The 26,488-nt window shown below is 47.4% G+C and overlaps 1 protein-coding gene across 1 annotated transcript in view; it reads right to left on the bottom strand.

Annotated features, from left to right (window-relative positions):
• The window catches only part of FGF11 (fibroblast growth factor 11), a 104,026-nt gene extending 77,831 nt beyond the window's left edge, over positions 1-26,195 (bottom strand). The window contains exon 1 of the mRNA XM_069215588.1: positions 25,458-26,195. Coding sequence (XP_069071689.1) covers positions 25,458-25,650 — 193 coding nt within the window. The 5' untranslated portion in view covers positions 25,651-26,195. The remainder of the gene's footprint in view (positions 1-25,457) is intronic.
• Positions 26,196-26,488: the final 293 nt, after the last annotated feature.

The following is a 26,488-nucleotide window of genomic DNA, read 5'->3' as shown; positions in this document are numbered from 1 at the left end:
AAGTGCCAAGGTCCTCGTCAAGAGGCCATTACAGATTGTTCTACCAATTGCCCCTGCCAATGCAGTAGCAACACAACTACTAGCCATTGCACTCCTACAAGTGTAATGATACAGACTATTCCAAGTCCTTAAAGCTAAAATAATGGCTTAGGCGGCAGGTATTTTTCATTTGTAATGCATACTGAATTAATAAACAACTGTTGTTGCGCCCCTCTGTAAATTAGACAGACAGCACCACCATGTGGCAGACTGTCATAAGTGCTGGTGTTGACAATTAAGTGCTGGTGCCGAACACCGAAAACGACAGGCTCAAATTAAGCACTGCTTGTCAGGATCTCCGAACACTTAGCCCTTTGGAATCAAGTACATCAACTCTGCATGGATCGGACATCTCATTCCACCGCATCCCATTTGTTTTCTAAAACAGCACAAACAAGTGATGGATGGAAAGTTTGGATCATCTCAGCCACGAGCAGCGACTCTGGACTGGATTCCGTGTGATTGTTCTTAGTGTGTCGCTGCCACTGCAGACGGGGACCAAAGATATGCAGATCAGGATTATTCAAAACCCCAAAATGGATGGTCAAGCCTGAAGTACTAGACCGCACCCCTCAGCACAGTCATCTGCAGATCACTTTCCGCCTCTTTGGGCATCATCAGTGAGGTGCAGCTTGAGTCTCAGGGAATTCTGGATCCACGTCGGGGAAACTAGGGGTGGGCGGAATTTTTAATTCTGCCTGCGGAATTGGGGTAATTTAGTAATTCTGCATTACTCCTGTAACGTGGAATTACTAAATCCCCCGTTCAGCCAGCGGAATTAAATCAGCACTGGAAATGTTATAACGCCAACGGTCAATGTCAGAGGTTGTAGGCTCTGTTTGCGGAAGGACAGGCTGTACCATTAATGCAGGAAAAAGGAAAGGAGGCTAGCGCCATCCTTGCATAAAACTTACGCTGCGATCACAACCGTACATTATCTGATCCATAGATACAGTGCATACACAAACAAACAGAGGTAAGAGCTACGACTAGTTTCTTTACCAACTAGGCGTGTTATTTGAAATGCTGCTTTCAAACCAACACCTCCAGGTAATTGAACCAATCGGTTGTTCCACCTCAAGGGCATACCCATGTAGCCTCGGCTGAGGTGCTTGATGCAGGGCGTCAAGCACAAGCATGTTGGAGAGCATCCGCAAGCATGCACAGAGGTGTTGGTTTGTTGTGCCGAGTCTTAGCCTGGCAACCTGGGAGTGGCGAGGGTGATGGAGTGATGCTCGTGACCCCAACCCCGTAGACCACCAGGTGACAGTGGGAGAGGCAGGATAATACACATGCTCCTGTTCGAGCCTATGGTGTGTTATCCTGTACCCGGGAGAGGCATGGACAGGAGCCACCCCTTAAGTCTCTACTTCAGTAACACCTGCAGGGCCACTGGGTCTGAACGAGACCGACTATCTATGCAGCCCAAGCATCGACTGATTGCCCGAAGCTCTAGCAGTAGTTACAATGCTTGGGGCCAAAGTCAGCATCAGATCGCACCGCCAGCAATTTCACCTATCATTCACACCATAGTACCACATCCATGACACACTGCAGGCCAGATCATGCATCATGTATATGGCACATTGCAAAGGCTTCTGCACACAACTAGGGAGCCCAGTGCATTGCACAGTAACGGACCACTGCAGTCAGCCGGCAACATTGCGGTGCCCACTCTGGCCCCACGCGGACATCAGTGAAATTGTAATGTAATTCCACAGAATTCCGCAAAATGAAACTCTGCCAATTCCGCCCACCCCAACTGTGAATAATCGTCCCACTTGGGGACCTTGGAGAGCACAAATTGTGATCAACAGAGCGCTTCAGTATATCTCCGATACTGAGAACTATTCTGTGCCATTCAATTATTGCTCACATCTGCTCAAAATGGGCAGCAAAGCTCAAACCGTGGACCTCGTCAAATTGAAAATTACAGAATATTTTCGAAATTGATTCATCTAAAAAAACAGATTTCTTTATTTGGTTTGAAGAGTTTATACATTTAAAAAAAGAAAATTCTTAGTTGCTTATTCGATCCATTGTTTGGTCAAATGCTTCAACATATCCTGACTTTGGAAGATCTCTCAAAGACTGGCTTCATAAGCTGATTGCAGCTAACATGTTTCGTGCTACTGAAGTTCCGCTTCTTCAGGGCTCCAATTATTCGTCAAGTTATTTATAAGAGATATCATCTGTATATACAAGCGCGTATACCAATAGCTCATTTGTTGCGCCAGTTAAATGACCCTAATATTCACTTTTCAGGATGTTTTGCACTTAACCAGCCAAGAGGGGATAGTTAATCTCTATTACAAAGGAAATGGTGAAACACTAGAGGATGACCGAATCTCAAAAGCTTGGTGGTTTTGTAGTTCACAGTAATCTCAGGAGCAAAGTGACAAAGTCCTCAACAAGCTTTTTGTTGGGAAGAAACTCTTCGATCACATAGTTTCAGTATGGACACCCCTGAGTAGCAGTTTCCGGTCCCAACACTGTGGGCCCATTAGGAGCACCTTATTGCTTTGGGTGATTGGGGTGTTAACTATGTGTGCAAGAGTTAATGATTGGGGTCCCAGTAACTCTGGGGATGCAGAATCAATAGGAATTATTGATTGAGCTCAAGAATCCTGAGCAATGAAAATTTTCTGGGAGAAATGTTTTTTTCCTGATCTGACACCATAGTAATTCCTCATTCTCTCCTGCACTTTACCCCTTCTACACTGTAGATTTCTGCTGCTTTCTGCAGCAGAAATCTCAGAAGGAAATGTGACAGGTCTGTAGTATGGTAACTTTGTTGAACTCTTAATTCCAGAGGGGACCAGTAACAGGGATACTGGCTTTTTCAGAAATTACCGGCCTCTCAGAATGATGGCCTAAGAGGCAAGGTACCCACAGATGGCCAATAGAAGAGTGCATACAGACTAAGGCCCAGGTTTATGTGTATTTGGTGCAGGGCGCACCTTCCTGCACAAAACAGTCCTGGGAGGCTTTTTCCTCTTTTTATGTGCTCTGCAGGATGCAGCACATTTAGAAAGAGGAAAAAAACAAGGAGAAATAAAGGTATTTCTCCTTGTAGAGCCGCCCCTGGCATAAGGTTTTCGAGCATCCCCAGGCTTACAGGCTCTTCTAAATCTGAGGATGCATCAAAATCCACGGGTGTTGCATGGGAACGCCCCGGCTACACCCATGGAACGCCTTACTAACGCAGAGTAAGGCAACGCAGCGATTTGCATGGCCTCATAGATATAGATGAAAGGTTTCCGCGGCGGTGGCGGGGCACACCTCTCATAAATATGTCCCTAAGAGTAGCAATATCCATTGGTAAGCAGGGGAGGGATTTCAGCGTCCATGCATTCTGCTGTTTTACAGATCCTGTGTCTTACTACAGATAAGCGGACCCGGTGCAAAACAATGTACTGACCTAACTAGAGTATTACAGATTAAGAGCATACGAACGTCTGCACCTATAGGGTTAGTTTTAGAATCAAACACGGTGTAAAGCAGTCTGCAGCTGAGAATGTGTTAAACTAATTCAGCACTTGTGAAAAAATCAGAAATGTGTGTCCAAGATGTCCTTCATTTGGAATATTCCATACACAGTTAAACATGTCCATTGTTTCTGGAGCTCTGTGTTCCATACACCCATGGATAACAGGTGTACATGGAATACATGGGCCCAAGATGGTACTGAAAACTAAAGTGAAAGGACCAATGTCTATCTATTTAGAAACAGGTTTCACATCCTCTCTGAATTTGGGAATTACTTAGTTGTTAAGAATTATCAGTTGCATACAATCAAAATATAGGAAATTCAAACTTTCTAGGTAATATCCCAACTAAAATCAAATAGAAACGAATAGAAATAGAAATGAGCCACAGTAAAACAATACTTGAGGGGGTGACACCATCTGGGCTCCAAGATGGCTGCTTGTATTGAATCTCCAGAGAGACTTGATTCTTTGGCCATTTAAGGATTAAAAGAGTGAGGAGAGACTATAAAAGAGAAGCTCTCAGAGTGCGGGGAGTGCAGAGCCCCATCCGTGGTCCCAGCAATAGGGGTGGTGGGGCCAATGCCTGTTTCCTGAAACAGATTTCCTTCCTCCGGGACTACCAAAATGGCACTGACCTCCAAGGCTGGCCCATCATTCCAGCCCTTGATTGCACTTTATTGGGCATTAATCCAGACCATGTCCTGAAAGCCTTTGGAAGAGAATCTGTATTTGGACTGGAACTGGTCCAATTAAGCACTTCCCAAGGACTCGCAATGGTTACTGCGCAAGGAATGGGGCCTGTGTGGCATAACAGCCTTAGCAGCCGACTTTTGAGCTGGGGGACTAGGTTCAAGTTTCTGTGTTGGCTCTACATCCTGTGATTCTGGGCAAATCACTTAATCTCCCCGTGCCTACAATTCAGCGCCTTGAGACCCTCATGGGTGATTTCCCCCACTTTACGAATCCTGGATCATTATTAATATTAGTGGGGGAGAGTTGAGCCACAGGGCAGCTGTGGTGGGGCACAGTGGGTAGAGTGACCATCAGTGCCGCAGTAAGGCCATAACTGAGTACCCCTGTGGAGGAGATGGGGTGCGAGGTAGTGGTCCCATAATAATAACAAACCTGTGACTTATGAAGAGCATGGCTACTTCCAACGAAGTGTCCCAGCACTGAATTCCAACTTCCGATGGTCCGCAAGCACTTGCTATGTATCGTGAGATCAGCACCGGCTGAATAGTAAGGTTTTCAATTTCTTTCGAAAAAGAGATTCCGACGTAGCCTTCTGAAGCAGAAGTCCCCATGCCAGAAACACGACGTGGTCAGCAGAAAGGAAGCACAATCTGGTAAAAGCCATGAGTGAATTCTTTGTCCCAAGATGGTCACCTTAACATTTTGCCACCGCAATGATGAAGAGCAATTGGCATAGGGAGAGCCACAGTGTCAGAAGTTGAAACCTTGATTATTCCAATCCTGAAGGAAATTGAAGGTGCAAAAAAGCGCATTGAAGCCAAGGTGTCCTTGCTTCAGTGCACCTCGAATACTGAGCTAGATGTGGGATGTCTGGAACAGCAGATATCAGACCTGGAGTGCACACAGAAAGATAAGGATACGCAGAGTCGGTGCTCTCAACACCTTGAACTCCGAGCAGTTGGCGCTATTGGCTACCTGGAAACTAAAATGAACTTTTTTCAAAGTGAATTGAGAACAGCTCAGGTCAAAGTCCTAGGACTCTGGACACTCAGTTTTAGGGCAGAACTCAGATCAGAGGTAGAGATAGTTCATTTCCACTATGGTGGTCCTCGAAGGGGTGGAGCCGGAACCCGTGGCAACCTACCAGAAGCCCCTTAGCAACAAGGAATAACATAGGTACCATCTCGGTGGAACTGAGACATTGGCACCAGCCAGAAAGCATTACTAAGACTGTGTCCAAGCAGAGAGATATTAGGTTGGGTGGGTCCAGCATCTACGCCTTTTCCCAAATCAAGTCATGCTACTTTGGTGCTGAGACATGAGTTACAAATTATTAAAAAGGAACTCTTGTCTCTTGGGAGGAAGGCTCCTCTGAACTGACTGACACATCTGGGCATCAAGAATGTGTGGAACACTTGATATCCAGCCCCAGTGCAGGCAGAGGATATCTGGACTCTGTGATGATGCTATGTGAGGGCCGCTACTCCAATTTGGTGGCGTAAACTCATCTGAAGATACTTCTCCCCTTTTGCCCATTACGTTCCAGTTTGATGCTGATGCCTATTAGAGCTGAGTGAGGATTTGCAGCCAGTTTTGATAGTTTAAAGAAGTGTTCTTAACTGGGCTGTCGCAGTTAGACACACAAAAAAGTAGATCAATTTTGGATTGTTCGTGGCAAGCTTGACGCAGATCTGTGAACTGAGCGCCAGAAAATAGTGGGAACTCGAAAGGGACATTTCCCACATTAACTCCCATTAGATTATTTTCTGATTGATACAGAAAAACAGTGGAATGGAATTACACCAGACTTGGTGTGTAAACAAAACTTTACTCAAGTTGCTTGGATTTGTGTAGATCAGTTCAGTAGTTTTCAAGAAAACAGCGTTTAAATAGTATTCTTGTCATGCCATGAAGAGGTTAAATTTTAGAAATATCGAAACTGTTTACTTTATGTATTGATGAATAAACAGAGGATTGAAAATCCAATTTAAAAATTGCACACCAGTGAACTAGGGCTCTTTCTTATTTCCCATTGTCTATTGTTGATTCATGACTTACTCTCTGATTGGCTGGCTGCCTCTGAAACAAATTCTATTGTGGTCGCCATTATGCAACACTGTGCACTGAATATTGTGTTGGGAAAAGGAAAAACGAGTACAAGGGGGCAGGTGAACATACCCTTCCGCCAAATCCATGCTGATGGGGGCGGGGGGGGCCTAAAAGTACTCTGCTGCAAAAAAATATTATTATATGATTTTGATTGGGGGATTCACAAATTCAGCATTGGGTATTGCTATCTAAGAAAAAAATCAAATAAAAAGTGCTACGCTTGGCCAATGGCCGCACACGATCGCTTATCAATTATATAATAGCACTTTATCAATATTAAATTGTATTTTTTGATTCCCTCATTAATATTTTTACGCTGACAAAGAAAACGGAATTAAACAAAACCAGTTCGTTCCTACTCCAGACATCTCTGCTTTCAACACCAACAGAGATGTTTGGGATGTCGCCCTGCGTGAATATTTCAAAGAATCAGTGAGTCGTGATATTGTCTGATGTTTCAAGAAGACAGAAAAACATGAATGATAGGCTGATCTACAGAAACTATTTTCAGACTTTACTGGAATAAATAAAATGTTCAGATTCGTGCCTAACTGGTTCTGACAGATATTGCACTCGTGGCAGAAGGAACGGCCCCTTAACTGATTGCAGCGCTTTGTGCCACACGCGGAATTAACTATTTGCACAAATCAATTCCTGGATCTCAAAGTTGATTCAAGGTTATTGCTGAAAAATTAGTTCAGGGAATATTGTGCAAATATAGTTAAGTTGTTTTTTTTCAGGTTGTGATATGTTTAAATACTTTTAAAGAGATATACTGATCTAAAAAATCTAGATATTTAGTGCCACAATTTTTGTAGACTATTTTTTTTGGTCTACAAATTAAGCATATAAACTCAGTACTTATACCAAGATAGTTTTGTAGCAATATTTGTATATCACAATATTCTTTCCATCAATATTAGTCCGTCACTGGTTTCTGTGTGTGGTACTGTGGACTGGCGAGTGGAAGAATTTAAGAATGAGTCAAGGTGTAAACGGATAGATGCATGAGTGCAAGAAAGAATGAGTGCATCCGTGATGAGTCACTGAGTGCTGACGAAAGCATCAAAGGCTGCAAGGTCAGAAGTGTCTCTGCATTTTAGTTATATGCCAGACCTATTACATCTACCAATGTTTGTTTACAGTGCGCTGATAGTCTTCAGAGCGGTGTGGTCCCTTGGTCATCTGCCAGCAGACAGCATAGGTCCAGAAGCCGTCAAGGGAGGTTAGTGATGGGGAGCCATACTCGTCGGCCATTAAAGCTGACTTAACACCGGCCCAGCAACCGACCCATCTTTGCCTGTCACATCCCGGGAGAGGCTGTGCTGCCCCCTCCTCTCTGGCTTGTTCCTTTTGGTTTTAGCAAAAGGATGAGGTACTAGAAGGTATTCCACGGTCCAGTGTACAGTCTCCCAAATTCAGATACCAAACACCATATAGGTACACTGTTCCGTATCTGAAGCTCCTCCGTACTTATTTAGAGAAGAAAAATAAGGTCATCAAGAAAAATTCTCTTTTAGGAGTAAGTGCCCACATCCATGATTAGATGGCATGAAACATCATTGGGCTTGCTCCTCGCCGGACTGGCTCTGCGATGTCCCAGGGCCCAGCAAGAAGGCTCTCCGCCATATGTTTTTAGGACCATAGATATTGCCATAATTTGTATTTAAGCTGATTTGTTATTAGATGTTATGATTATGGGCAAAAGTAAAGGCAAAGGAGCCCAGGTGACCTGAGAGACAATGGTCATAATAAGGATATTTCTGTCCCCCCTTCTACTGACAATTTCCTGGCTTGTGCCGTGTGTGCTTTCAACAAAAGACTAGCTAAAACTAAGGGGTGTGTGTCTTCACCACAAGTTTGCCCCAGAGATTCTGCTCAAGAGTCTACTGTCATAAAGGGAGAGTTACCTGCTATGCCTGGAGTTGTGTCAGGAACAACTCTTGTGTTGTCTGTAACTCCTTAACAGGAGAAGCTGAGGTTCACCGGGTGGGCGGTGCATTTATTCCACCCATGCTGATATAATGCAACCACCTCCTCATCCATCTTCGAAGGCTGAGACAGGTCTGATTAAACCTCATTTTAGCGGGCCCATGGTGGACAAGATTGTCACTGGCCAACTAACATCTATAGCACCGCTCTGCGAACACATTAACGCAAGACTCCTTGTTATTGAAGGTAAGGTATGAGAACTTGGAGGCGCTATGGAACCTTCGAAGGTGTTACCTACAAAGTTTGATTGTTTGCCTCCTTCAGTCTCTTGTCCTCAGCTGAACTCTGATTCCTCTTCTGCTGCCCCCCCCCATTGCTTCTTCATCTTCCAATCACCCCACGTAAGATTTGCCTTTCACTCCCTCCCCTCTTCTTTTCATATCTTTCAAAAGCTGTTTTTTAACACTAAAAACGTCGATGGGGATAATTATGTGAAAATCTAGCACCAAAGTCTCTTTAAAGAATATTGATGTTCTCACTTCTGCTAAACTTACCCATAAATCTAATCTTCTGGACAGTTCGACACTTCATCTTGTCTTTGAGGCAGCTCCCTGTTATATTTTCAGTTAATGTTCCACCGATTGACAAAGGGAAGAGTGGATCCTCTGATCAATTATTAGTGATCAATCAGGACTGTGTTTGGCGATCCGCGTATGTCAGGAGAGGGCCGCTGTAGACTGAGCCAACTATCCAGCATTGTGTGGGGGGCGCTGAGACACACAGCCTCTTGCAGTGACCCCGTATGTCAGAAGGGGCCCCCATAGAAGGAGTTGAGTGATAAGCATGCCAGGAGTCGTGAACACCTAAACCGCGACCCCATATGTCAGGAGGCGCTGCCATGGAATGAGCAATGGCACCTGAGGGGTCTATGCTGTGTCTGAATGGTATCCCACCAGCCCCGTGTGCCAAGAGGGGCTGCTGGGAACAAATCATCAAAGACTTTGGGCCGTCGTCCAGGACTGGAGTGAGGCTGTGACCAGTGGGTCTGGCCGCACTGAGAGATCTTCACTGACACCCGTGGACCAGGAGGATAACGCGTCCTTGCAGGACTCCAACCAAGAGACAAAGGATTTAATTCCCTCCTGGGGAGAACTTGACTTACCTTGTTTCTGCGAAGCTGGAAAATGCTCCGATCGCTGGGGAGAGCAGTTTGCGCAACTCTGGAGAGTGAGCCTGCATCCGCTTGATGCTACTGCGTGTGCCACAAGCACCCCAGCTTCTCCAAGCAGGGTCTGATCTTGCGAGTGCCCATGCTGAGGGCACCCGTTGTAATTCTGAATGCTTCTGTGCTGCAAGAGATGGTAAGACTTGAACTAGGGCCTGTGGGCCCTGGGGGATTTGCTGCTGAAGGTGCTGCAGCATAATAGCTACTTTTGACTAAAATCCTCAAGTACGGCCTGATAGTGTGCATTCCCTGAATGCGGCTACTAGTGAATGGGGGAATAACCCCAAATATAATACCCAAAGGAGGGTGGGACGGGGATTTGCCTGAGAAATACTAGAGCCCCGAGCTCAAGGGGGATGGTGTTGTGCATCTGAATGTCATATTTCTTTTCATGTGTAGAGGTAGAAATAAAATACTTATTTTTCTTATAAAAGCCATTATTTGGCTGTACACTGATTTACTGTTTGCACTTTGAGTTATGAGTGAGTTCACTGACCTGCATGTACATCCCCACCATACCACTCCTCCCAGGAGAGCCTTTGTAGCTGAACCACAGCTACCACTGAGAGTCAAGTGCTGAAGGCAAGGCCGGACTGGCCGTCCCGGGCAGTAGGCGTTTCTCTGGGAGTCTGGAAGTGTGGGGCCCGTTTTGTTACTGGGGGTGGTTTCATAGCAGTGCTAAAAGCACTGCAGATTTTCTTGTATATCCAACAGTTTTCAGGCAACAATAAAACTACCAAGATGACTCTGGTGATCAATGTACCTGCCGAAGAGAGACTGGAGTTTTGTCTAGTGGCAGTTTTGACTCATCTAAGTATCGCAGAGCGTTAATATGCCCGATGCAAGAAATATTATACATATCACAGAACAGTAGTTTATGTACATAGCTCAGTAAGATACTGCTTTTGTAACAGCGATCCTTCTGTTACTGTGCAGTGCATAAGGTACAATCATAATCTAGCACAGTGAGCTATGAACTGCCATCAAAGATCTGCATGCAAACTGCACGGTACAGATTTAAAAGTTATGTATTTTTTTTAGCCTTTCATTATCCTAATTTTCCTAAAAAGGTTTTTTTGGGGTAGAAATATATTGTTATTAGTAAAGTCAGCCCCAACCTCTGAGTTAAGTTCTGAAAGCTGAGTTTGTGCTTCCTCAGACCAAGCACTCTTACAAAATGCCCCCAGTGTGGATGACGTGTGAATCCACCACCTTTTGTCTTATGTAACATTTTCTACACACTGATTTACACGCCTATGATTCATTGTCTCTGGATGTGTGTGATGTAAAGTGCTCCAACACCCTACTCTGCTAAGAGAAGCGCTATAAAAACAAATGAAATACATGTGTGGGAGAGGTTGTAGAGAGTTGACAGGCACTATTAGAAGGTGATGGTGTGGGAATTACAGATAAGCCCCCAATAAAGATGGCTGTTTCCTGGTGCACTGAAAGGACATTATTGACTATGCCCTGAAAACTAATACAATTGATTATATAACGAAAAATGTGTTGTGTAATGCATACTTTTGCCATTCTTTCCAAAATGTTCTTGGGGAGGGGAGAACCCCTCAGCCCTGTTGTAGTGGTCAGGCTCGCTCGCTATGCACCCTGAGGGGGCTGGTCTGGCAACATTTGCCAGGTTTGCTTTCGGTTCCCAGTCTGGGCCCGGCTGAAGGGGTAGTACTTCACTCAGTTGATCAGGAACCACAGTAAGTTGCCCCTTGCCCGGGACATCAGGAGTGAAAAGCCTCAACCACCACAGGTGGACCCAGTAACCCCTACGTGCCCCGTGGCCCGCTGAAAGGGGTTGTGGCAAACAATGTGTATTTGTGCATGTGTGGTTGTATCTGCATGGCTCGATCTCACTGTGTTTGCTTGTCAGTGTGTGTGCAGTAAACTGTACATAACAATGTGTGTATGTGTGTCTGTGTGGCCCTGTCTGTGCTCGCCTCTCACTTTGTGTGTCCTGTATGCATGTGTCTGTGCATGGGTGGTTGCATCTGCATGGCTCGATCTCACTGTGTTTGCTTGTCTCAGTGTGTGTGCAGCACACTGTACATAACAATGTGTGTATGTGTGTCTGTGTCGCTCGGTCTGTGCTCGCCTCTCACTTTCTGTGTCCTGTATGCATGTGTCTGTGCATGGGTGGTTGCATCTGCATGGCTCAATCTCACTGTGTTTGCTTGTCTCAGTGTGTGTGCAGCACACTGTACATAACAATGTTTGTATGTGTGTCTGTGTGGCTGTCTGTGCTCGCCTCTCACTTTGTGTGTCCTGTATGCATGTGTCTGTGCATGGGTGGTTGCATCTGCATGGCTCGATCTCTCTGTGTTTGCTTGTCTCAGTGTGTGTGCAGCACACTGTACATAACAATGTGTGTATGTGTGTCTGTGTGGCTCGGTCTGTGCTCGCCTCTCACTTTCTGTGTCCTGTATGCATGTGTCTGTGCATGGGTGGTTGCATCTGCATGGCTCGATCTCTCTGTGTTTGCTTGTCTCAGTGTGTGTGCAGCACACTGTATATAACAATGTGCGTTTCTGTGTATGTGTTTGTGTGGTTCTGTCTGCGCTTGCCTCTCATTTTGTGTACACTGTAGATATAACAGTAAGTGTTTGTGCATGTGTGTGTCTGTGTGCCTCTGTCTATGCGTGCCTCCCAATTTGTGTATACTGTATATGTATCACAGTGTGTGTTTGTGCATTTGTGTCCCTTGCCTGTGGGTTTGTTTGCCTCTCATTAGCACACCTCAGTGACTCCTGAGTTGCACGCTTCGACAAAGCTGTAACCAGTGTTGCAGAAAAGGGGACGCAAATTTGCAGAACATAAATGAGAGAGAAGCAAGGTGGCTCACCTCGGCGCAGCCGGGATTTGCACAAATGAGCTGCAGGCTTCGCAGTGGAATCAGGCGGAGAATTACGTGTCAGTGTTTACTTCCGGTGTTAAGAACCTCCCGTTTTTTTTCAAGGTTTTATGAAGTGAGAACGAGCCCCAATAGGGTGCCACAACATGATAAAATGGTTTTAGAGGCAAACGAGCAAAACTGCATTACTAAGGGTCCCTGTTTCCCGTTTTTTACTGATTTTTACAGATAAATACAGGCAGAAAACCCAGGATTTACCTGTGTGTATTTATTTTTAAATGCGGATAAAAATGGAAATTAGGATCTTTTTGAGTGTTTCCAAATGCTGCAAGTCATGACTGCCAGTCCAATAGCTGTGCAGATTGACAGGTAAAGGGTTAAAAAAAGGAAAGGAATTTTAGTAAAGAGGCTTAAAGAGCAACAGGTATACACAATCTTGATCTAAAAGGTTTATGTTTCATATTAGTGCATCGATTTATCATCTGTGGGTGTTCGTATTACTGAGGCGTTCAAACATCAATGCACATTTATCCTTCACGTAAATGTGGAAATATACTAGTTTCAACTTTATTTTTTCACAAAACCCAAAAATAAATATGGATAAATGCAGATACCATTAGCAAAAAAATATGGATAAATGCAGTCGGAAACTTAAAAAAATTAAAAAGACATAAAACTGGGAGCCCTACAAACAATATAGCATGACAGCATCTAACCCTAAATAAACACTGCTCACATTAAATAAAACAAGCATTTGCAATGCAGCGGGTCTCGCATTTACTCGAGTTAGAGCTATTAGCGTTGTAAACTCCTAACCCGACTTTTCTTGTAAAACAAATAGAAAGAAGAAAAAAACAAGCGCGATCGTGCTATGTAAAACCCAGTGCAATTGCGCTGCCTGGAAAATAAATAGATAAAGTAGAGCAGAAACCAGGATGAAAATATCGAGCCTCGTAAGTTTTCCGTAGTTGCCCAGTGCGCTCGAGGAGGGCTAAACACTGGAAAAGACATGACGTATGCATGCCTTTCACTGATGAAATCAAGCTGATTTTAAAAGGCAAGCCTACGAACCAATGAAAGTGACAGGCGTGACATCGGCCTGGTTAAAAGCCTACAGAGAGATTACAACAGGGACAGAGCGCTTGTGCGCTTGACCCTAACAACCGCCTTGAAAGTAACATCAGAGTGCAACTCAAGTGACAAAGCACTACTAGTGCCTTGTGGCCACTTCAGAGCGCTAGATTCTGCATGGCACTAGTGGAAACATCTGGGCGAGTTGTACAGTACTCTGTGCATGGATAGTATTGTTAATACTCAAAATTAAATATATACATTTCAGCTCTTAGTTTACGGGAGGGTTGAGCGGTGCCCTTCAGATGGAAGGAGTCTTTAGGGCCATTAGGGGGACAAAGGTTGTACTCTTTGGGTTAGACAGTCTGAGAGGTCGGATCCTTTAGGGTGTTACTCGATCACTGTGTCTCGAGATCCCAGGCCTCTTTAAAAGTTTTGTGCATAAAGGTGTTCATATTTGTTCTGCGAGTAGGTACACCAGCTTTTGGGGTTCGTGATCAGTTTGCGGTGATCCTGCGGATATCCTGAGTTCTTCTTCCACACCACCTAAGGCATGAAACACAGCTAATTGAATCGGATCGTGGACTCAGTGGGAGCTAGCTAAGTGTTTTAAAACGAGGTTCATGTGGTCAGATTTTTTCAAATTGAGGACTTGAACAGCACCACTTGCACCATTTCAGCAGGTTGTTTGAATGCTAGAGTAGACCATCTTGCCAGGGCCTTCAGAAAAGGGGTAGCCGGTGTTATATACCTCGGGCCCCCCTCTTTCCAGTACCCCATGTTCCCACTGTCACAAATGCAGGACTTCCTAGCTCCTTCGATATAGTCATGATAGGTCTGGTTACGCTAGGTGCCACCTGGATGGCATCATGTACCGGAGCAGGAATGAAATGTGCCAAGGACACTGACTTCCTTTTCAAGGAGATCCCAATACACTTCAGAGGGACCCTGCATCACTTTTGGGACCCGCACCCCACAAGACCTTATGACTGACCTCTCGTTGTACCCCGATCGAGCCATAACTACGGATCTGCAGGTGCGGTGGATGGAGTGGAGGGATCTCAGTGGTCACACAAAGGGGCAAATTTACAAGGTTTTGGCACAGGGCAGCACCGCAAGTCTTTTTGCTCCGCTTCCTTACGCCAATGTGAAAGGGCAGGAACGCACAGTATTTTCGAAATACAGTGCATTTCTGTCCTTTCCCCCGTGCTGGTGCACAACTGGCTGCTTAGCCCCAACGCGGCACCCTTGCACCATGGTGAAAGGTGCCTGCATTGCATGCAGATTGTTTTAGTGCAGGAAGGAGCACTTTTCTGCAGAAAAACTTTCCAGAGAGGCGTTTCTGTGTGTGATGCAGAATGCAGCACACGTGGAAAGTGAAATAAACGAAATATGAAAATATTTCTCCTTTCTCCTGGTTACGTCTGCTCTGGGGAGACGTAAGGTTTTGGTGATCTTGTAAATCTGGGTCACCATCAAAACCCACGGGTGTCGCATGGGAAAACCCACCACAATGCCTATGGAAGGCCCCCCCGGGCGCAAAGGAAGGCTGTGCAGCGACTTGTGCTGCTTTGTCTTACTCCATATCAACGAGGCCATTCAAAACCACGCAAAGTGGCTTTGCGTGGACTCATAGATATGGCTGAGAGGGTTGTGACGCCTAAGCATTTCAAAAAGTAATGCTGTGGTGGTGCAGGCCTCTTCTAAATATGCCCCAAAGTTTGGAACTGGCCCCTTGCACTATTTCCGAGGGCAGATTAGGTGAAAGTTACATTTCATAACTTTCTGTGTTAGGGCCGGAACAGAGCATTTGAACCTTTTTGCTTTGTTCCTTAATCTCCAGAGCAGCAGTCTCTATTTCTGGTGTCCCTGAATCAGAAACTCTATCATCCATGTTAACCACAGCTCAGGATCTTTGTGGCACATCCTTAGCCTCAGCCACAGATGCACGGGTGGCCAGAGGCCTCGGCATACATCAGGAGTTACTGCTGGTGGTGTCGGTGATTCATTCCCAGAGGTAGTAGGCATCTAGGTAGGGTGATGTCCATAGGCATGGCTGTCCCCTAGGGTTACATAGCATGAAACTCTCCGCCTTGAAGGTTCCATGGGCTAGATAGTGAGTCAGGGGGAACAACTGACCCTAAGGGCTTCAGTGAGATTCCCAGGCACTCTTAGAGTCCTGGTAATACGGTGCTGTTATATGTGACAACATAAGTGGCTGAAGGCCAGTTCTTAATTTGAGTCGGTGTTTTTGGGTGCTCGAAACCACACTCCATTGTTAACACCTGCACTGGAGATAGTCTGCAACAAGGTGGCGCTGTTTGTCTAATTTAGAGTTGGACAGATGTTTGTTAAGTCAATATATCTTAAAAATGAGTAATACCTGCCTCCCAAGCCAGTGTTATAGCTTTGGGGACCTGGAATAGTGTGTATTGTCGCACTTGTAGGTGTGTGATGGTTGGTAGTTGTGTTAGTACTGTCACTGGCAGCGTTGGCAGGGGCAATGTGTGGTGCAAGCCGCCGTGGCCACCTGACAAGGCCCCGGCACTTATTTTTCCACAAATCAAGCACTCTGGAAGGGTCAGCGGGAGTGAGGGCTGCGGGTGGGCAGAGATCTTGCACTGACTGTAGTAGGCTCCACGGAGAGCTATTGTGAGGTTCAAGGGCACCCGACATCTTTGGATTCTCTTCAGCTGCCCAGTGCCTGACCCTCATTAATGCGCCGTGCATCACCACAGTGGGAGTATTTTTTGAACAGTGAGACTTGTTGTTAATACATTTTTGTTTTCCGCTTGTGATCTGTATCCTACTGCAAAGCGCTGCACATTTGCGATTAATTAGGCATGGAGGGTCAATTGTGTAAAGTTCACTGTTACTTCTCTGGTAAACATTCAAAGACAAATGCTTACTGGGCCTGCCTTACTAATGATGGGGATACTGCCACTATAATGAATTTTAAAAGCACCCAGAGCCCTGAATAAACACATTTAATGTTTGGAAATGCAAGCATTTGCAGTCCTGGGGCTTGGGTTTACACCTCTCAGGCTGGACACACAGCACAGCATTAGGGCCCGTTGGTAGGGGTGGGTGGCACAAAAGTCCCTCCCTAGTCCTCAGTTGGATGTAATTGCCCCCCCCCCCCCCGCCGGTAATGATTATCTGGCTGCTGCTGTAGTGACATGAAACGAATGACTCTTTTAATGAGTGAGTAATTTAATGAGAATGAATTAGTGGCTAAGGGTTGAAGAAGCCCAAGGCGGGATGGCGCCTCACAGGTATCCGACAGCATCTTGTAGATACGTGTACATTTAAAACACCACAGAAGTCTTATATTTGCCCTTCATTTGTATCCTAGTTTCTTCAGGGAACAGATTTGAGGGACCGGAGGATCAAATTATTTACAAGACTTTAATAATCACAGAATGAGTAGTACTTACCCCTTCTGTTCTCTAAGTCAACAAGCCAGCAAGAAGCCCCCCCTCCGTCCCTGCCCCCTCCCCTTGGAAATGCCACAGTCAATGGTGGGCACTAAGAGCCGCTGGAAACGAGCCTCTGCCCTCTGGTGGAGGAGGAATGGGACATGTCGCCAGTGGTCAGGGGCACCTAGAGAGCCCGTGCCCAGCCCTTCACTTGTACCCATCATGTCTGGTGCGGTGGTCCAATCAAATGGGCCCAGGGTCACCGAGGAGGTGGTCATTGAGGAGGTGGTCACCGAGGAGGTGGTCATTGAGGAGGTGTGGCCGATGGGGAAACTGTGGGCTCTGGATTGAGGAAATTCCTGGCTTCCATCACTTCTCCAAGTTCTCTACTCTGGTTGCATGTTCTGCACAAAACGTCAGCGCTATAAGAACCACATTTTACTGGGCTAAAAGTAATGGAAACTGGCACAAAGTGTAGATTTAGAATTTACTTTCCAGCTCAAGTAAGGGAAAGTAGCCCTTAATTAATGCAAAGAAGCTCTACTTTGCGTCGAGGGAGTCCAATGGGCGGTATATGTGCGGTCCCATGCAACCAACCACACGTTTTGATGAAAAGCCCTATCTATTAAAAAGGTAGACAGGGCTTTGGGACAAAAGTGGACACCGTCAAGGCAGGAGTAACGTTGTAGAAAAGTTTTATTTCTACAAATCTTTTCAACTTTGTTTGTAGGATGTACTGTACAGCAAATGAACATTCTTTGAAAAGTTTTAAGGTATGTCTACGAATAGTATTTTCCCTGGAAGGGTACCCTTACTGTACGAGAGCTATGCTAGACATCCCAAGCACACCTTTGCACTATGGTGCAAACAAGGCACAAGTCAGGGGGGCTTCCAGGTGTGTTTCCCCTCACTGGAGGCCAAAGGAGCTTGGGAGACGTGACCTTATTGCCCAGGACTGCAAATGCTTGCATTTCCAGACATTAAATTTGTTTATCAAGGGCTCAGGGTGTTTTTAAAACTCGTTATAGTGGCAGCTTCCCCTTCATTTGTAAGGCAGGCCCAGTAAGCATTTATATTTCAATGTTTACCAGAGAAGTAGCAGTGAACTGTACACCATCAACCCTCTATACCTAATTAATTGCAAGTGTGCAGCGCTTTAATGCTTTGAAGTTGGATAAATATCACAAACAGAAAACAAATATGTATTAACAACAAGTTTGACTGTCCCAAAAATACACCCAGCACATTTTGTAAATGCAGCAGAAAGTTCAACACATCTTTTAAAAAACAGGTTGCCTTTCAGCCATTCCTGAGCTCAATTACACACTGAAGAGTGGAAAATATTCATGTAATTTATAAAGTAAACATAACAAAAAACTGTTATTTCCACATTTCTCCTTGAATACCTTTAACTGTTTTTTTATAAAGTAGTCCAATTCCTTTTTGGTTGAGGAATATTGTGAGGGCATGATATGCCGTATTGTGACGTCATTTCCTGTGATGTCACTGGGAAATACATAAGGCAATTAGTCACTCCGCAGTCATTTTCTTAGGACTTGTGGCCTGGGTGCAAGGATGTGTGTGTTGTGCAAGGCTCCCTGAGCTGTGCCAGCGCAGAGGATGAGAATATCACTGCCATATCTTAGCAGAGGTGATGCTTTCCTGCTCCCTCGTGCAACATGTGCAACAATGCTTTATTTCAAATCATAGTATTTGTGGGATGTCTCTAGAATGATCATCTCTGTGCAGCGCTCGGTTACACTTTTGGGGCTTGTTGCACACAAGATGTAATGCCTACTATAGAGTTCTCAATAGTGAAAATATCACACACTATTGCTGCTAGGGTCCCTGTAGAGCCTTGCCTTCAGGGCGCTGCAGAAATAATGTATGTATGTGCTGATGTCGTTATGTAGGAGCATAGTAATGCTGGAAGAAGGCAGCGCCTCTAATGTCGTGCAGTCCCGGGATCCGTGCAGACAACCTCTGGGACCTCTAGAAAGAGGCCTAGGGATGTCACGGAAGCCCCTGCGGTTCTAGTGAAGACCCACCAGTGACAGGCTTCTCCATCTACTCACCCACCCTGTTCAGGAAAACACTGCAGGTCCCACTCCTGAAGGAAGCCTGTGCCACGGTCTCTTCACTATCGAGAAGTCCCTTCCTGCTCCAGGGGTACAGGGTCCAGGCCCCATCCTCAGCTGATGGCCCTAGCCTCTCTGTACTCATCTCTGCTTGAAGGGATCCTCTGCTAGCAGGATTCATTCACACCCTCATACTATTGCTGCCAGATGACTCCCTGCCAATCTGTGACTCCCTGGTGGTTTAACACACCAGTCCCTCCTAGAAGTTGTGGTCCTGGTTCCTTGCCAGTGATATAACTGTTTGAGAGTTCCAGGATACAGTGGCCTTCAGAGGGAAACTCTGCACTTGAATACAGCATCTCCCATGATGGAGAGACACCTGGTCCCCCTCCTCAGGGGCAGTGAATGTCAGTCTCTGTATACGTCAGGGATGCAAGTCTGGGGAGTCTGATAGTTAGCACTCTGGGGTCCCCACCAGCAAGCCCTTCTCCTGCTCTTGGCCTGCCCTGGTACTGAGCACAGCTCTGGTCAGTCTGGGATTCCTTGCAGACAAGTTACATCACATTTAGAGACACTTGCAGCTGGGCCAGTGCGCGGGACTGCCATGGAGAGTGTCGCGCCCACCCAGCCCTCGGACCAGTGTACAGAGAGGGGGGTCGCATCTATGCAGGGGCCTGAGATCGGGGTCCTGGGATCTGTACCCCAAAGCCCATCTCTTTGTTTTGGTACTTTTGTGTTTCCAGGAAGTGGGCTTCTTTTCCTTTGATGACCAGATTTGGCAGGAAGATGGGCGGAGCCTGGTGTTCCCTGTCAAGGGATGAGAATCAGTGAGTCAAAAGAGGGCCCCTCCCTGGGTGACTACTAAACATAACCGCCTGCTGCAACCTGAGGGACCAATGAAACAGGAAAGTAGAGGTGGCCCCTGCACGTCAGGCAGGGCTTCCCTCTCCCACCCTCGGTCCATGGGAGCCTGGCTGACTTCAAAGAGGCCTGGGAATGTGCCCTAGCTTCCCAACCAATCACAGCCCTGCCAGGCTCACCCTCCATCTTGTCACGAACATAAGTTCCACAATGCATCCTGCGCGCAGACGTAAAGCAGACACACGTCCTCCGTGAGCCCGGCCTCACACATACAGAGCCAGGAGCATCCACAAGGACGGCGCGGGGGACCAGGTGACTGGCAGAAGGGCACTGTAAGTAGGGGAGGGCAGTAGGTAACTCTCCTGCTCAAGGAAGCAGGTAAGGGGCATCTCTTTATACTGTAACAAGGTGCGTCCACCACAGCGGCTCTACGGGTCTTAGGGAAACAGCAGTCACTCAGGGCGGGGAGGGCATGCTTGGACACAGGCCACAGACTCATTCATTTTGTAAACTAGTCTCCAAGAGGTGAAACCGCCCTCTGGGAGCTGGGACCGGCCTTGGAACTCAAACACACTACGGCACTATAATCACACTCTATAAATTTAACATTCGTCTTAATAATATCTTTAAAGGGCTTGTGTTAGAGGAGGAGGCTGCGGAATAAGACCCCAAAAATGCGCTCCGAGACTCCTGGCCCCACCTGCTCCCCAACAAACTTCCTCTGATGCCTCAGCTCTTGCCACGTGTCTCTGCACATGCAAACTGTTTCCATGCGTGCACAGTCTCCATGTGCACAGAGTCTCCATGTGCAAACTGTTTCCATGCGTGCACAGAGTCTCCACGCGTGCCAAGTACCTCTGTGTGCAGAGTGTCTCCACAAATGTAAAGTGTCTCCAGGCGTGTATGCAAAGCGTCTCCATGTGTGCACCGTATTTTCATGTACAAAGTGTCTCCACGCATGTTGTGTCTCCATGTACAAAGTGTATCCATGTGTGCAAACCCCCCTCTATATACAAAGCGTCTCCACATATGCACTGCCTCCATGCGTGTAAAGTGTCTCTACGTGCAAAATGTGTTCAGGCATGCAACGTATCTCCACACATGTAAACGGTGTCCAGACGTACAAAGTGTTCCCATTCATGCAAAGTCTCTCCAGGCGTGCAAAGTTTGATGTGACGTGATAATGGAAGTTTGGCCGCCCTAGAAGGGACATGCATGAACTGTACCCCATGACTCCACTGTTTATTTTGTCAGGGCTCTATCTTCACTACCAGGCACATCCAAAACAATGACTCAGTGTGGGGCCTATCCAAGTGTAGTTCACAGCAGACATTTAGCCTCGGTGTAGGGATGGGCAGGCCCACCTTGTGCCATGCTGGGCCCCGTGATGCCATGCCAGCCCCTTCGCACTCCAACTTCAGTGTGACCTTTGTCAGCGCACAGTCCCGCTAACAGGAGGCCGCCATCTTGGCCCTTGTGTGATCACGTGATCCTTGGGGCCTCTCTTTTACACACCCTAAGGTTGATCGCCAGATTACGAGTCTGCCAGGAGGTCACCAAGCTGACTCCCCAATATGGAGGGCTCTTCCGATGAGACACCCAGTGCCTGGTCCCTCCCTCTCCCCCCTCTCACCTCCTTTTTCTCCCTCTCTGTCCTCAGCTGTTCTTTACCCAACTGTCTCTTTTCCTCTCTCTTGTAACTCTTCTCAAGATCTCTCTTCCTTCCCCTCACCACCCTTCTCTTGCACTCTCTTTCAATTCCCTCTCATCTTCTCGCTTCTGGTTTTTATTCTTTCGCTCTTGCTCTCCCTTTGTTTCTCACTTTTCTCTCCCCATGAGGATGTGTTTCTTGTTTCTGCTGTGGGAAGCTGAGACTGTACAGCCTGCCCGAACTGTCTGATCTTGAAGTGAAAGAAGGAAGGAAGGAACCACCCCGTACTTAATTTGTAAATAAAAAGGTGCCGGTGCCCAACCCCCTCCTCTTAAACACGTGGCTCCTGCATTTATATGTGCAAGCACTGAATACTGAGGCGGCTAATCCTGAAGCCATCTCGGGCCTTTTCAATCCATTTACAGCCACACCCTGCCCCTTCAGCCCACTCTTGCAGCTTTCTGCTTCCTCCCTTTATGACGCTTTTTCGTTTTTCTCTTCCCCTGTCTTCCCCACATGTCTTTTGCTCGCAGCAAATGCTTGAGGAAGATGAATAACCCCCGTCCCTCAAAAATAAGTGCCGTTGCTCAGCACCGGAAACAACAAGCACAAATTAAGCACTGGAACCACCTGAGTGTCCCTATGAACTCGCAGGTGTCTTATGTGTCCCAGACTTGTCATGTCTTTGTTTCTGTAAACCTTTAGTGAATTAATATATTACACAGGATTCTGCAAGCACTGTATAAACTGCAGTCTCTAATTTATTTATAATGGGGACTTGTGGGGCACCCAGTCAATGACTATAAAGAACAGACGTCAACACTCGAATATTATAAGGTTATTACAGTCCAGTTCTAATGTCACTATGCCCGCTGCCAGAGCCAGAAGCCGAGGGAAAAGGCGGGTCAAGTCACGGAACATAAATGGAGCAGCTGTTTAAAGCAACAAACGGAATATTGCTTTTATTTATTTTTTTCTATTGTATTAGCTCACAATGACAAGCGGAGCGAGCATGTTTCTTTTTTTGCGCTCCTTAGAAAGAGAAACGCTGGATTCTTTCTGCACGTTCCTACGCGTTCCGAGCTCCTGCAGTTTTTTAACAACTGACTTGTATTGAACTATTTGTTGTAACTGTTTGCATAAAATATTCCTTTTTTGAAGACCGAAACGTGCTGGCAGTAATTATAGTGTGGGTTTATTGATTCCTTAAATATCGTCCTACACCCACCAAAGGTTGCTCTGCAAGGTTTGAGCATCGGTATTTTAACCCTACCCTGTGCAATGCCTAATAAAGGAGACATTTGGGATATGCACTGAGGCAGTTGTATTACAGCAATACCTTGTTCCCTACGTACCACAGCATATTTTATTTTGAGCTCCCTTCCTAAGAAGAGAATCTTTTCTGGGTTTAAGGTTGAGACCGCCGGGTTAGTATTATCTCACCCCGACGCAGCCGACTGGCCGATAATGAAGCATGCCACAATTAAGTAGGTGAGGGCTTTCCACCCATAAAATAATATATGCTCACCCTTAGGGTAAGGGTCATAAGTTAGGGAATAGGGGGACACTAAACTTTAAGTTCTATCAGTGTGAGTCATGAGCCCACCATTCCTATAGTGTGTTATTTATTACGCAACAAATATCTAACAGCTGATTGATGTTTGTATTGTGAACAAGAAGTTTTATTTTTATGCTTCATGTCTGCAATCATGCTTGCTCTTTCATATGAAAGAGGTATGCAACAAGGATGAAAGTGGTTTGTGAGCAAGGTGGTAGTGTGACCAAGTATTATATGGGATAAAGTACCCCCTGCAGTACATGGTAAGGATATTGTAAGTCACCTGGGAATTTCATAATATGGCTATGAAACTCCGCCGTGCTTTGTAATGTCCTTTTAATGTATGGCAATGGCTACTGTATCCCTTATATCAGTGGTTCTTAAACTTTTGAATTATGTGGACCCCCACTTAATTATTACTGGAACCCAGAACCAACCACAGATTCATTATTGGAATCTGGGGATCCCCACTGAGCCATTACCGGAAGGCAGGCACCTCAAGTAAGCATTTTTGAAGTTATCAATGACAAAACAATGCACCAAATTAATACTGAAACAAGCATTACAAAATACACAAATTATGATATATTTTAAATCACAAACAAATATACAAAAAACTAAAATATGAATTATAGTAGGAAGGTTGGAGCGTTCCTAAATTCAATTGAGGCCACGCATCATCCGCGCTACGCTCGGTCTGGTGCACCTGCGCTCCTCCCACAGATCAGTCTCGGGACAGTCATTTAACTTTTAACCTCCAATTTTAAATTCCTTCCTATTTACAGAACTTTTTAGATTTTTTCATTTCACTTCTTTATTTATATACACTTTATTAATCTGTTGATATTATTTATTTTTCTAAGAAGCTGCTGCCCCCCTGAGAAGGCTTTTCGGACCCCCAGGGGTCTCCGGACTACAGTTCAAGAATCACTGAAGAGTAATAATAATAATGATAATTATATTGTTATTAATATTATTATTATTTACGCTTTCAACAAAAAACACACCAATGATGGTACTAATACGAATATATGAATGAGAGCAGAAAAGTAATATTATTTAGCAATAATAATAATAAAAAATAATTGTAATATTAATAATGGTGAAGATTATAATAATAGCAATAATAATATTATTAATGATGATAAAAACAATAAGAATAGTGATGGTGATAATAACAGCAATAATAATAATATTAATGATGATAATATAAACAATAATAATATTAATAATGCTCATACTACTACTAATAATGATGATATAAATGATGATAATTGCTGTTATACAGCACCCAGTACTGAGTGACTGCCATCAGGGAGCTTCCCACAGAGCCAACCCTGAGCCCTTCACATTCCAGCCGCAGCCCCCCCCCCCTTGTCCAGCCCCCCCCTACCCGGGGTCTTGTCCAGTCCCCTCTCACCTGGGGTCTCCAGCCCCCCCTCACCTTGGGTCTTGTCCAGCCCCCCCCCACTCACCTGGGGTCTTGTTCAGCCCCCCCTCACCTGGGGTCTCCAGCCCCCCCTCACCTGGAGTCTTGTGCAGCCCCCCTCACCTGGGGTCTCCAGCCCCCCTCACCTGGGGTCTTGTCCAGCCCCCCCCTCACCTGGGGTCTTGTCCAGCCCCTCCTCACCTGGGGTCTTGTCCAGCCCCCCCTCACCTGGGGTCTTGTCCAGCCCCCCCTCACCTGGGGTCTTGTCCAGCCCCCCCTCACCTGGGGTCTCCAGCCCCACCCCTCACCTGGGGTCTCCAGCCCCACCCCTCACCTGGGGTCTTGTTCAGCCCCCCCTCACCTGGGGTCTTGTTCAGCCCCCCCTCACCTGGGGTCTTGTTCAGCCCCCCCTCACCTGGGGTCTTGTTCAGCCCCCCCTCACCTGGGGTCTTGTCCAGTCGCCCTGCGCGCCCCCTCACCTGGGGTCTTGTCCAGCCCCCCCCCACTCACCTGGGGTCTTGTTCAGCCCCCCCTCACCTGGGGTCTCCAGCCCCCCCTCACCTGGGGTCTTGTCCAGCCCCCCCGTCACCTGGGGTCTCCAGCCCCCCCGTCACCTGGGGTCTCCAGCCCTCCCTCACCTGGGGTCTTGTCCAGCCCCCCATCACCTGGGGTCTCCAGCCCCCCCTCACCTGGGGTCTTGTCCAGCCCCCCCCTCACCTGGGGTCTTGTCCATCCCCTCCTCACCTGGGGTCTTGTCCATCCCCTCCTCACCTGGGGTCTTGTCCAGCCCCCCCTCACCTGGGGTCTCCAGCCCCCCCCCCCACCCACCTGGGGTCTCCAGCCCCACCCCCCTCACCTGGGGTCTTGTCCAGCCCCCCCTCACCTGGGGTCTTGTCCAGCCCCCCTCACCTGGGGTCTTATCCAGCCCCCCCTCACCTGGGGTCTCCAGCCCCCCCCCTCACCTGGGGTCTTGTCCAGCCCCCCTCACCTGGGGTCTTGTCCAGCCCCCCTCACCTGGGGTCTTGTCCAGTCCCCCCTCACCTGGGGTCTTGTCCAGCCGCCCTGCGCGCCCCCCGCACAGGCGCACCTTGGAGACCAGCAGGAGCAGGTGCTTCTGGCACAGGGACTTGGTGCCCCGCGGGCACACTTTGCGCTGCGCGGGCAGCGGGCGGGTTACCACGGCCTCTCGGGTCTCCCTCTTCTGCCGGATCAAGGTGCTGGCGAGGGCAGCCATGGCTGCGCCATCCAGGCGCCGGCGGAGCGGCCAGAAACCCCCTCTCGGGTGGCGCGGAGCCGGCGCTACATCACCAGGGGCAGGTCCGCGGGACTCCCGGGGGCTCCGCCATCCTTCCTGGGGAGAAGCAGCTCAGAGGGTCGGCGTGCCTGTTGCAGAGAGCTGTGTGCACGCTCCTGTTGTCTTATGCCTCCATCCTGCTGGTGGCAGAGGCAGCTCCCAGGTGGCAATGCATCTCCAGGCGCTGTGGCACCTTCTGCAGGGATGCGCGCGGAGGCTGCAGGGCACTCATGCCTACTTCCTTCCGGGCAGGGCAGCAGCTCCAGGGCCTGTGTGCCAGCTTCATGCCCTCACCCTTCCAAGGTTCACATCATGAGTAGCGTGGACCCGGGGCAATGTTGACAGCTTTTACTGAAAGCGCCTTGAGGCACCTGGTTGTAGTGCCAGGACTCACCGAGGTGGCCCAGCCGCGTTGCGCAAAGCCATCTTTGGCCCGGTGGAGGTCCTACCAAGTGCACTTGCTGCTGATGCGAGACTAGGAATGCAGAGCGTTATCCCAACACGCCCTCACTGCCGAAGCGGGGGGCGGGGCGCCCCATTAACAAGGAGGCGGCGACCGAGCCCCACACGCGGCGGCGGCCCCCTGGGCTGGCGATCCAGTGCCCTGGAGGGGAGATCCCCACACTTTCCCGCAGAATCACCCTCGACCCGCGAGGGACGCGCAGGGACCGGCGCTGGCCAGGTGCGAATGGAGCAAGATCACGGGCTCGCCGGGAGCAGAGCGGGGTGAGCCGTGCACTCCGGAGGACACCCGCAGCAGCCGTGCTCAGACCCTGTG

Source organism: Pleurodeles waltl, chromosome 12, assembly GCF_031143425.1.
Source record: "Pleurodeles waltl isolate 20211129_DDA chromosome 12, aPleWal1.hap1.20221129, whole genome shotgun sequence".
In the NCBI taxonomy this organism is placed as follows: Eukaryota; Metazoa; Chordata; class Amphibia; order Caudata; family Salamandridae; genus Pleurodeles; species Pleurodeles waltl.
Note: the sequence above shows the minus strand (reverse complement) of the source record. Positions and strands in the feature narration are given on the sequence as shown.